Source organism: Schistocerca nitens, chromosome 10 (genome assembly GCF_023898315.1).
Source record: "Schistocerca nitens isolate TAMUIC-IGC-003100 chromosome 10, iqSchNite1.1, whole genome shotgun sequence".
Classification (NCBI taxonomy): Eukaryota; Metazoa; Arthropoda; class Insecta; order Orthoptera; family Acrididae; genus Schistocerca; species Schistocerca nitens.
The window spans coordinates 217,783,785-217,795,419 of record NC_064623.1 but is presented as its reverse complement, the minus strand read 5'-3'; the positions used below and the strand labels follow the sequence as shown (position 1 = coordinate 217,795,419).

Sequence of the window (11,635 nt, the reverse complement as noted above, 5' to 3'; positions counted from 1 at the left end):
ATGTCGAAAATTAAGTGGACTGTCAAGGTAAGGAGAGAGGAGATTCTACGCAGAGTCGGAGAGGAAAGGAATATGTGGAAAACACTGACAAGGAGAAGGGACAGGGTGATGGGACATCTGTTATGACATGAGAGAATGACTTCCGTAGTATCAGAGGGAGCCGCTGAGGGCAAAATCTGTAGAGGAAGACGGAACATATCCATCAAATGACTGAGGACTCAACAATAAAAAAAAAAGACGCTGATTGTGTAACGTGCCTGAACTAATGGTACCACGGCTTAACAACAGAGGCCGTAAAAACAACTAGTGACAGGGAGCTGAGTGTCACGCCTGCTCAGTCAGTTGCAAACCAGAATTTTTGCTGTCACTGCATGTAGATCCAGTTTAGTGAATACTGCGAAGGACATTTGGACTGACGAGATAACACTTTGCTTCGTTTCAAATGATTCAGGTTATCAGCTGCGGTGGTGGTTCTGTGATGTTTGCTAGGTTTATTTCGCACTGTAATTTGGGGCCCAGCTTTCAGGTTACCATGAACACAAACGAGGACGTTTATTTGAACGTTGGCGGAGACCAAGTGCCTCTATTTCTTCTACATCTTCAAACGTGTGTGATAGCGTCCAAAGATCACGGTGACAGACGGAAGTCGGCAATGCACATCAATATCACGGACATTAGGAGTGTCTCACTGCAATTAGCAACGAGGAATGGGAGAGGCTGAGGAAGAGACACTCTCTCTCAGAGCACTGCAGTGCCATCGCACCGAGGTCAATATAGAGCCGAGCAAGAAAGCGCTCTGCCCAGTTCGCGACCCCATTTGACGCAGTGGAAATCACTGAGCAGAACTAAAGGGTATGACACGGCATACTTGAAAAAACTCGTGGACTCTCTTCCTCGGCGCACTGAGGCTATTATCACGGCGAGAGTGCTAGTGTTGAACTGTGTTAGCGCCATGTGACCTGTGGGTGATAGAGTTTTGCCAGTGTGGCTATGTTACGTTAATGCTACAGTGCTAATCACGAATAGCGTCACGTCATAACTTGAGAGTGACGTTACAAAACACGCCGCCAGAAGCACACATCAACACGTCGTTTAACAGAGAACAGTGAAAGTTGTGGCTAAATCGTGCAGCCCGTGTTATGGAATTTCCTTTTTGTGTCCATCATCTGCTAACCCTTTCGCGAGCTGGATATACTTCCCACTTAATGTATTTCCTTACAGCGTTTAAGGGAATATCTGTTACTACGTCTTTAAACTCATGACGTCTAGCGGCAGTCTCTGTTGTGGAATATAGCACTGAGGGCTATGGCAAGTGTATATCTCACCAAACAACGGCGTTTTATGGCTCTCGGGAAGTATGATTACCACCAAATTAGTTTCTAGAAGGTGTTGAGAAGTACAAAGTAGTACTTGTCGCATGCCATTCTAAGAAGCTTACGAATTCAGTATTTATATGAATCGATAAATAATTGTCATCAGTGTACAGATAAGAGTTTGAAGTCGTAAAACTGGTCGACTAATGCATAAATGTCCATAACAAAATGTGTCTAGGCAAAATACGAGCGGAAGAAGTTTTGAGCTGGATTATTGTATTATCGGAATGTTTCAGTTGTGAGCCAAATTTTACCGCTACAGCGTAGAAAGGTGAATATTATTCTGCTGTTAAATCGTTTTGTGTTGGCGTGAGTCTGACTGGTGTTTCAATAAACTCGCAGAGCGAACTAATTAAAATTCCGGTGCCTGCGATGTGCGTGTACAGCCTTACATACGCAGTTCATTTAATCTAGCTCCTGTCCAATTCCAGAAATGTTGTACTGCCAGTTTACAGAAATGTTTGAAAACCAACTTACTTTACTGTCTGCAACGAGTACGAACATCCAGAAAACATTAAATTGACTGAAACTGGGAAATACTAAACCGGTGCGCCATACTGCGATTACTTGTCACGCAACTTGTGGAAGCCGCAAATAGACTTTCGGTAATTGTTGTTGCTGTCATGTTTACAGGTGATTCTCGAATCGATTCTGCTAGGCCTATCAAAGAGTGGTTTTTCGAGAGTCGGCAATTTCAAATGAATGCTGTCAATGAATTACACTACTGGCCATTAAAATTGCTACACCAAGAAGAAATACAGATGAGAAACAGGTATTCATTGGAGAAATATATTATACTAGAACACGGGGTGCACAGATGCTGAGAAATCAGTACCCAGAGCAACCACCTCTGGCCGTAATAACGGCCTTGATAAGCCTGGGCATTAAAGTCAAACAGAGCTTGGATGGCGTGTACAGGTACAGCTGCCCATGCAGCTTCAACACGATACCACAGTTCATCAAGAGTAGTGACTGGCGTATTGTGACGAGCCAGTTGCTCGGCCACCATTGACCTGGGGTTTTCAATTGGTGAAAGATCTAGAGAATGTGCTGGACAGGGCAGCAGTCGAACATTTTCTGTATCCAGAAAGGCCGGTATTGCACCTGCAACATGCGGTCGTCCATTATCGTGCTGAAATTTAGGGTTTCGCAGGGATCGAATGAAGGGGAGAGCCACGGGTGGTAAAACATCTGAAATGTAACGTCCACTGTTCAAAGTGGCGTCAATGAGAACAGGAGGTGACCGAGACATGTAACGAATGGCACCCCATACCATCACGCCGGGTGATACGCCAGTATGGCGATGACGAATACACGTTTCCAATGTGCGTTCACCGCGATGTCGCCAAACACGGATGCGACCATCATGATGCTGTAAATAGAAGGTGGATTCATCCGAAAAAATGACGTTTTGCCATTCCTGCGCCTGTGCGTTCACCGCGATGTCGCCAAACACGGATGCGACCATCATGATGCTGTAAACAGAACGTGGATTCATCCGAAAAAATGACGTTTTGCCATTCGTGCTCCTAGGTTCGTCGTCGAATACACCATCGCAAACGCTCCTGTCTTTGACGCAGCGTCAAGGGTGACCGCAGCCACGGTCTCCGAGCTGATAGTCCGTGCTGCTGCGAACGTCGTCGAACTGTTCGTGCAGATGGTTGTTGTCTTGCAAACGTCCCCACCTGTTGACTCAGGGATCGAGACGTGGCTGCACGCTCCGTTACTGCCATGAGGATAAGATGCCTGTCATCTCGACTGCTACTGATACGAGGCAGTTGCGATCCAGCACGGCGTTCCGTATTACCCTCCTGAACCCACCGATTCCATATTCTGCTAACATTCATTGGATCTCGACCAAAGCGAGCAGCAATGTCACGATACGATAAACCGCAATTCCGATGGGCTACAATCCGACCTTTATCAAAGTCGGAAACCTGATGGAACGCATTTCTCCTTCTTACTTGAGGCATCACAACAACGTTTCATCAGGCAACGCCGGTCAACTGCTGTTTGTGTATGAGAAATCGATTGGAAACTTTCCTCATGTCAGCACGTTGTAGGTGTCGCCACCGGCGCCAACCTTGTGTGAATGCTCTGAAAAGCTAATCATTTGCATATCACAGCATCTTCTTCCTGTCGGTTAAATTTCGCGTCTGTAGCACGTCATCTTCGTAGTGTAGAAATGTAATGGCCAGTAGTGTAGTTGTCCGATTTCGTCTGTGAGAAGATGCTGGGTTAACACTGAGCTGTGGGGGAATCGCTGACGCCAGCGATTATCTTTCTAGTCGGGGCAGAAATCCAGGTTGTCCTGGCAGGCGTGTTTTCTCTTTGTTTTTCCTCTTCTGGCCGCTATTTAAGCGCGGCGCTTCTGGCAATGTGATACTCTCCCGGATGATTGTCCCTCCATTTCTCTCTCCCTCTATCCTTTTCCGCAGCTGCCTCTTAGCCCCCTCCCCCTTCCATCCTGTTTCTCCTCCACCTGCCCACTCCTTGACTCCATTGTCTGGCTGCAAGTCCTTTTTCTTTCCCCTCCACTTTCCCCACTCCTGTAGTGCTCAGTCGTCGCTCCGGCAGTGAGCAGTGACCTCGTGGGCACGCCTGGAGTTTCGAGGTTCGCTCAGCAGAGGAATGCGTGTGGCGGACCTCCGTTCGGGCGAACCTGCTCGGTCGTCGGCCCCGTGCGACCCCCCAGCTGTGACGACTGGAGATGTCGGCGTGGCAGACCGCCGTTCGGAGGAGCGTGCTTCCCTGGCGGCCCCGTCTGAGTCGCCGGCATCGACCGTGGACTTCGAAGCGGAAGAAGAAGACGATGACGTCACCACGAATATAGACGACTTGCTGCTAGAGAAGAGTGCGCAACGGACAGCGGCCAGCGGACCCCAACTCCCTGTTGGCGGGCGTCGCAAACGGCCGATTTCCACGGCACAACACGGCGCTAAAGCGGCGCCCGAGAAGAAGAGGCAGCCAACTGTGTCAACTACCGGAGGCAGAAGACGCGCCATCCCAGGCGCCACCTGGACGACCGACGCGTCTCGACAGGCGGCCAGACCCGGGGCGACGCCTTCCTCGCCTCCCACGTCGACTGCAAACCGCTTCGGCGCGCTCGCAGACGACGAGATGGCCGAGCAGTCAACGTCCTCGCAGACGGCGCCCACGACCGCCGCAGAAACTGGCTGCTCGGACGACGAAGGAGAGACAGCCGCCACCGCCGGGAGGTCTCATCGACGGCCGCCGCCTATCGTCTTTGAGGTGGCCGAGACTGCGAGGGCTTCCAGAGCAGACTTCACCTTACGAGCTGCTTCGGGGAACCTTGTGCGGCTGCAGGACTCGAACGTGCTGGATTACATCGAGGTGACGAGCGAGGCGTCGAACCGGGGACTACACTGGTACTCGCACGCCGCCGTCCTCGGACAGACTGCTGAAGGTAGTCGTCGAGGGTTTGCCCTCGGCGGCTGAGCCGGACTTGCTAAGAGAAGAGCTGGCGGATTATTTCCGCGTCCGGAACGTGACGCTTGTCGAGTCTCACGTCACACACACAGGCGGCTCTACGAGCTGACACCACGGTCACCACTGAAAGCCTACAACAGAAGAGGGGACTGGCCCAGTGGTTCCGCTGCCAGGGGATGGGTCACGTCGCCCGCCACCGTTCCTTTCCCGAGGGACGTGTGAAGTGCGCAGGCGCCCACGCAAGTAGGCTCTGCCCACTTCCGAGGTCGCACGCGCCGAAGTCTGCCGACTGCGGCGGCCCGCACGTGGCGAGCTATCGTCGCTGCGAAGTGTTCAGAGCCGCGGGCAGCAGGCGCACAGGAGTGCCAGCCGCTCCCTCGGCCGTCCGCGCCGAGGCGCAAAACCGGCGAGGCGGCAGGCAACGACGAGGTGGAATGGAACTCCCGAGTGACGAACAACGGCGGACGGCGGCTTCTCCGAGCAGCCGGGAACCACGACCCTACCTACGGCCTCCCCGACGTCGCCATCATCGAGGGGGCCGCCCACAACGCAGCCGCGTCTACCCGCTGTGCCCCGTCGTCAGACCACTTACTGACGATATTCGACACGGACACAGATGGGCTAGCACCACCGGAGAGACGCATGCCGCTGCACGACACGGACTGGGAGCACTTCCGCGTGCACCTGGCACAGACAGTCGCCGCCACGCGCGACCGAGACGTCACGGGAGGAGGCGCCGCCGTCGCAGCATTCACGCGTCTCACGCTGGGTGCAGCAGCTGCAGCCACACCGCAAGGCCCGAGGAAACCACGGGACTACTCCCGCCAGCTGCCTCCTGACATCATAGACGCTATGAGGCAGAAGAAGAGGCTCTTTCGTGACTGGCAGCTCACAAGAGACCCCGCCGCGAAGCGAGAGTTGAACTGGCGCCGCCGCCACAGGAGAGGAGATGTTGAGTCGTAAGCTGATTTACCAAAAATCTTTATTACCAAGTTCAAACATGTGATAAGTACGATAGGCAATTACGTCTCTATCATTAAAACTTTGAAGACCAGGTACACTAGGAAGTCCACTACCACCTCTTACTATGGCAACGGTGAACCGTCCACTTCCATGTGAGAACGTGTCGTTTATATCCAAGCTGAAATCAAGAGAACATCCGAGAAATACACAAGGTCCATCGACGAGGGCGTGGGCTGCAACACTCTTCACTGGAATCCGATTTTTCTTGTCTCCTGTTGCTGTTGTCGTAAGTTCAATGTTTTCTGTGGTTTTGTAGACAGTTGTGCGGCTACGACGATACCTCGTGTACGGCATGTTGGCGGCGTTCAATGCAGTTCCCTGTGCAGCAGCAAGACACAGACTCAGCGTAGCGCGAGAGAGCGCTCGCTCGTATACTGTGTGAGCACTTAGAGTTTTCGCAGAGGAGGTATCGTCGAACATGCGTGTTACCACTCCTGCCTCTTCTTCTTTACGCATTTTCCCCCTGAGGGGGTCAACGCGCTCGTCCTCTGGTGTGCAGGTTTGCCGGCGCGGATGCGCCTTCTTCTGTTCCCCTCGGCAGTGGGGGCGTCGTCGGCTCCTGCAGCTGTACTTTAATTTACAAAACCTACCTGTTAGGAACTGTTCGTCAAAAATTGTGAGCCATATGTTTGTGACTATTACGGCGCCATCTATCAGAAAGCGAAAAAAGTGGCCCAACTAAAACATTAATATTTCTTTACGTACTACACGAATATATAATAAAAAATGGGGGTTCCTATTTAAAAAAACGCAGTTGATATCCGTTTGACCTATGGCAGCGCCATCTAGCGGGCCAACCATAGCGCCATCTCGTTTCCCCCTTCAAGCTAGCCGGCCGAAGTGGCCGTGCGGTTAAAGGCGCTGCAGTCTGGAACCGCAAGACCGCTACGGTCGCAGGTTCGAATCCTGCCTCGGGCATGGATGTTTGTGATGTCCTTAGGTTAGTTAGGTTTAACTAGTTCTAAGTTCTAGGGGACTAATGACCTCAGCAGTTGAGTCCCATAGTGCTCAGAGCCTTCAAGCTAGATAGGTTTCGTTCTTTGTAGTTTTTTCGTTTAACGCTTATTTCGTGAGCTATTTGGACCGGTCACGATCAATGGACCAGCCTGTATATTGAACAGTGGTGTTCAGAGTATAAAACACAGCCCAGTGACGAGTCTACTATGCGTGAGTAGTGTGAAACCTGCGTGAGTCATTCTAGCACAGTGTGCAGGCCATTTTTTTTTTAATTAATACAGTGGGCTTCTAATGTACTTTAGTATGTTGTGGTTTATACTGTGGCCTCCGTTTGAAGGGGCCGTGACCTTCGTGCCTTGTATTATAGTTTTAATATTCTTGGTTTTGGCAGGCCGTTAACTTCTCCTGGTTTTATGATCGTTAATGTGGTGGGGGGGGGGGGGGGGGGCTGCCTCTAAAAATTTCCAATTATGAACTGCAAGAAGTGAATAATTTTCCATGTCTTTTGGAGTTTTCTTTCTGTTGAGGGTGTTCAATTTAAAGAGGGCATATCCTTGAAATTAGAGTGTTTTGTGTTGCCTCTTGTGGTTTGGTTTTCTGTCCTTGTTTTGTTTTAAAAACGTTCCAGTGTACTACCAGAGGCGGGGGCAACCAGCTCCGTATTGGCCGACACAGGGCACGGCGCCTTGGGAGAGACGTCTTCGGTCGCCGTTAGCTGGGCTAGCTACTTCCGTGTATCCTGTCAACATCGCTGCTCGCCTCAGCAGTTAACACAAGTTTAGTATTTTTCTCTCGCTATCATTTGGGCATTTCTCTCCTTAGGGTGTTCCCAGTTGCACCAAGGCGCGTCCCCTGTTCCTAGTAATTTATTTCTGTTCCATTCGTGTGGGTCATCCGTCGGGGTGTTCCCACTGTTGCACGGAATTTAAAGCAACTATTAAAATAACTGTTTTGCACATATTTGGTAGTCGAAGGATTTCCACGAGTGAGTTCTGTGGAATAGTCATTATATTGTTAGTGGAATTCCGTCGATCTGTTCAATGGAATAAGCTACCCACTGCGGAAATTGCTCTTTAACAAGTTCTCATGAAATTTACTACACTGCTGCTTAATTCACCTGTGGGGATTTTGTCCCGGTTAGTTTCTGTTGCCTTTGTGGGGAATTACATTGTCATTCATATTCATTGGGGTCCGTTTATTTCTTTAATTAAAAGGAAGGATCTTTACTGAACTTGATTCATTCTGTGTACGAGGGTGGTTTGAAAAGTTCTCGGAATCACCACGAGAGGTCAGCGCTAGCGCAACGAGTTGTCCACGTGATACTCATTGGGCTGTTGCCTGTAATCACGTGACACGTCAGTGCTCTTGGAAGAGAGCTGTGGCGGTGACGCGGCTATGTTTTTGCTCCCGCGTAGTGATTTGCGAAGATGGAAAAAATAGAGATTCGAGCAGTGACTAAGTACTTCGTAAAGAAAGGTATGAAAGCAAAGGACATTCAGGCCGATTTCCAGAATCCACTGGGGGATTCTGCTCCTTCATCTTCATCTGTTGAAAAGTGGACAAATGAATTTAAATTTGGTCGGCAGAGCTTAGATGATCCGCGCAGTGGTCGGCCAAGATGTGTCGCTACTCATGAAACCATTGAAAAAGTGCTCAAAATGGTCACGGAGGATAGCCGCTTGAAAGTGCGTGAAATTGCTCACGCTCGCCAGATGTCATCTGAAAGGGTACATCACATTTTAACTGAAGAATTAGAAATGAAACAAAATTATCTGCAAGATGGGTGCCGCGACTCTCGAGGCTGGATCAAAAACGCACGAGAATGGACATGGCCCGTTTCAGGAGGAACGAACTAGATTTTGTGCACCGTTTTGTGACCACAGATGAACCCTGGGTGCTCTAGTATACCCCAGAGACAAAACAACAGCCAAAGCAGTGGAAACATGCTGGTTCTCCGCCACCACAGAAAGCAAAGACAATTCCTTCGGCGGGAAAGGTCATGGGATCAGTGTTCTGGGAGGCGAAGAGAATTCTGTTTGTCGATTATCTCCCCACTGGGCAAACAATTACTGGAGAATACTATGCTAACCTCCTGGACAAATTGCAACAAAAGATTCGCCAAAAAAGGCCAGATTTAGCACAGAATAAAGTCATCTTCCATCAAGACAATGCGCGCCCGCACACATGTGCCGTCTCCATGGCAACATTACACGAACTAAGGTACGAATTGATGCCACACCAGCCTTATTCACCTGATATGGCTCCGTCAAATTTCAATCTCTTTCCAAAACTGAAAATTTTTGCTTGGTGGACGAAGATTCGTTTCAAACGGAGAATTGGTAGCCAGAGATGACAACTATTTTGCAGGCCTGAAGGAAACTCATTTTCGAGATGGGAACAGGGCATTGGAACAACGTTGGACTAAGTGCATTAGTCTACAACGAGACTACTTCGAAAAATAAAAAAAAAAACTTTCAATATTAGAGAAGGAAAGTTAATACGCACAATATAGGGGAGATGCTGAGTCGCGACAGGCACAATTAAAAGATTCACTCAATTATTGCTTTCGGCCATTAAGGCCTCTTTGTCAGCAATAGACACACAAACACACAAACACACACACACATAAACACACAAGCGCACACACACACACACACACACACACACACACACATACACACACGCACGCACACACTCAGGCGAACGCAAACGCAGCTTGTGTGTGTGTGTGTGTGTGTGTGTGTGTGTGTGTGTGTGTGTGTGTTTGTGTGTTTATGTGTGTCTATTGCTGACAAAGGCCTTAATGGCCGAAAGCAATAATTGAGTTAATCCTTTAATTGTGCCTGTCGCGACTCAGCATCTCCCCTATATGGTGCGTATTAACTTTCCTTCTCTAATATTGTAACATTCCATCCTGGATTTTCCATTGTTTGGAAAAAAAAACTTTCAGTTATGTAAGTACTTTTTATCTATTCCGTTCCGAGAAATTTTCAAACCATCCTCGTACTCAAGTAAAGATTGCATAAGGGCTTTGATTATTCTTTTTATTGGTGGCTATTTGAAAGCCGGTTTTGTAAAAGATTTTGTAAAACTGTTTTGGGGATATGTGTAACAAATATTTGTGAACTACAAGCCTCTGTTTGCGTTTTCTTGTGATTGCTCTTGGTGACCGTTGAATAATTGTAAATTTCGCGTCCCAGTCACGTTTCCAAATACGTTTTTAAGGCTTTTGCGACATGGAGGTTGAGCATTACCGTGCTGCAGAATCATCTTTTGATGTCTATCACTGAACTGCGGCCGTTTGTCTTCAGCGTTCGGCTCGAAGGCGTCAACTGCTTTCGATAACAGACTCCTCTGTTCATGTAGGTTTCAGTAGCTTCGAAAACCTTCTCTCTCCCCCCCACCCCACCCCCGCCCCCCCCCAACACCACACACACACACACACACACACACACACACACACACACACACACACACACACGTTTCTCTTGACGGTACATCTACAACTGTTATTCATTGTGAATAATCTACTGCAGTTGTAATAATTATTTACTTCTAAAAATGAGAGCACTATCCGGGTTCAAGGCGTATGTCCCACTTTCAGGAACATATTAAAATGTGAGTTCATAAAACAAGAATAAGTAATGTTAAAATAGGTTAAAATATGTTACAATAGTGTATCCCTGGCAGATAGCTTGCAAGAGAATATCCTTTTCAATCGAAAGTCTGCCACAAAGCCTCTCGCAGGCTTAGGTTTGTGCTTCGTTCCGGTCTTATGGATGTCTCTGCAGCACTGTGATCGAAAGACCGCATATTTGTCTTCATGCGGATCAATGTGTGGCGAGCTCCTAAGCCTCGACCATTTTCCTCCCCTGCGAGAGACTTTCTGGCAGACCTAGGATTCAAGAGGATATCCTCTTGCGTGCCATGTACTAGGGATGCACTATTTTAACATTTTTAACCTCTTTTAACCTTAGTTATGCATCCTTCGTCGACTCACATTTTAATATGCACCTGAAGATGTGACATACGTCCTGAAACCGGGTAGTGCTACCCTTTTCAGAAATTCATAACTTCTCTTGGACGTCAAAATCACCTGAATAACGATAACAAAACTAGCTGCTATGTTTGAATCTACATCATTTATTCTTCTTAACACGTGCTACCAGTTTCGACACCAAATGGTGTCATCTTCAGGCCCAAAGCGTAACCTGATATCCACAACTGTTTTCATGTGCAATGAACATAATCGTATGCAGCAGGCCAAAATTAACTGCGTTCCGTATCTTCCGTGGTTGTCATCTGCCCATGCTGCCCTTGTTATTGCCACGAAAAGTACGGAATCCAGTTAATTTTGGCCCGCTGCATACGATTCTGTTCATTGCACATGAAAACAGTTGTGGATATCAGGTTCTCTTAAATGGTGTCGAAACTGCTAGCATGTGCAAGAATAAAAAACGACGAGCATTCAAATGTTGATGGATTACCAAAGAGTCAAAATCATCGCTCTTGTAGCGTTGAAACCATTCTCTTCTTTCACTCTAAGGTGTCTGACCGTAAGTCGTACCCAGCATTTTATGAGCCTCATCCGCAGATTTTTTTAATGTTAAAGCATAAAATTAAAATTTCCCGCAAATGACGAAAATTCGGCTCGTAAGTTGACATAGTCAATCAAGAATGCAATCACAAATCGACTAATACTTTGATGGTGTTACGTTTACACGTGCGTAAGCTTGTTATATGACACCCACGACCTACACGCTGCACCACCATTCGCCCCTATTGCTATCTATTGCAAAACGGCAGAAGCAAAGTTGTAGACCTAATATCCG

The 11,635-nt window shown here is 48.3% G+C and overlaps 1 protein-coding gene across 1 annotated transcript in view; it reads right to left on the bottom strand.

The window, feature by feature from the left end:
• Positions 1-4,954: 4,954 nt before the first annotated feature.
• The window catches only part of LOC126210011 (farnesol dehydrogenase-like), a 180,764-nt gene continuing 174,083 nt past the window's right edge, over positions 4,955-11,635 (bottom strand). Inside the window, exon 3 of the mRNA XM_049939116.1 lies at positions 4,955-5,145. Within this exon, the coding sequence (XP_049795073.1) occupies positions 4,955-5,145 (191 nt within the window). The remainder of the gene's footprint in view (positions 5,146-11,635) is intronic.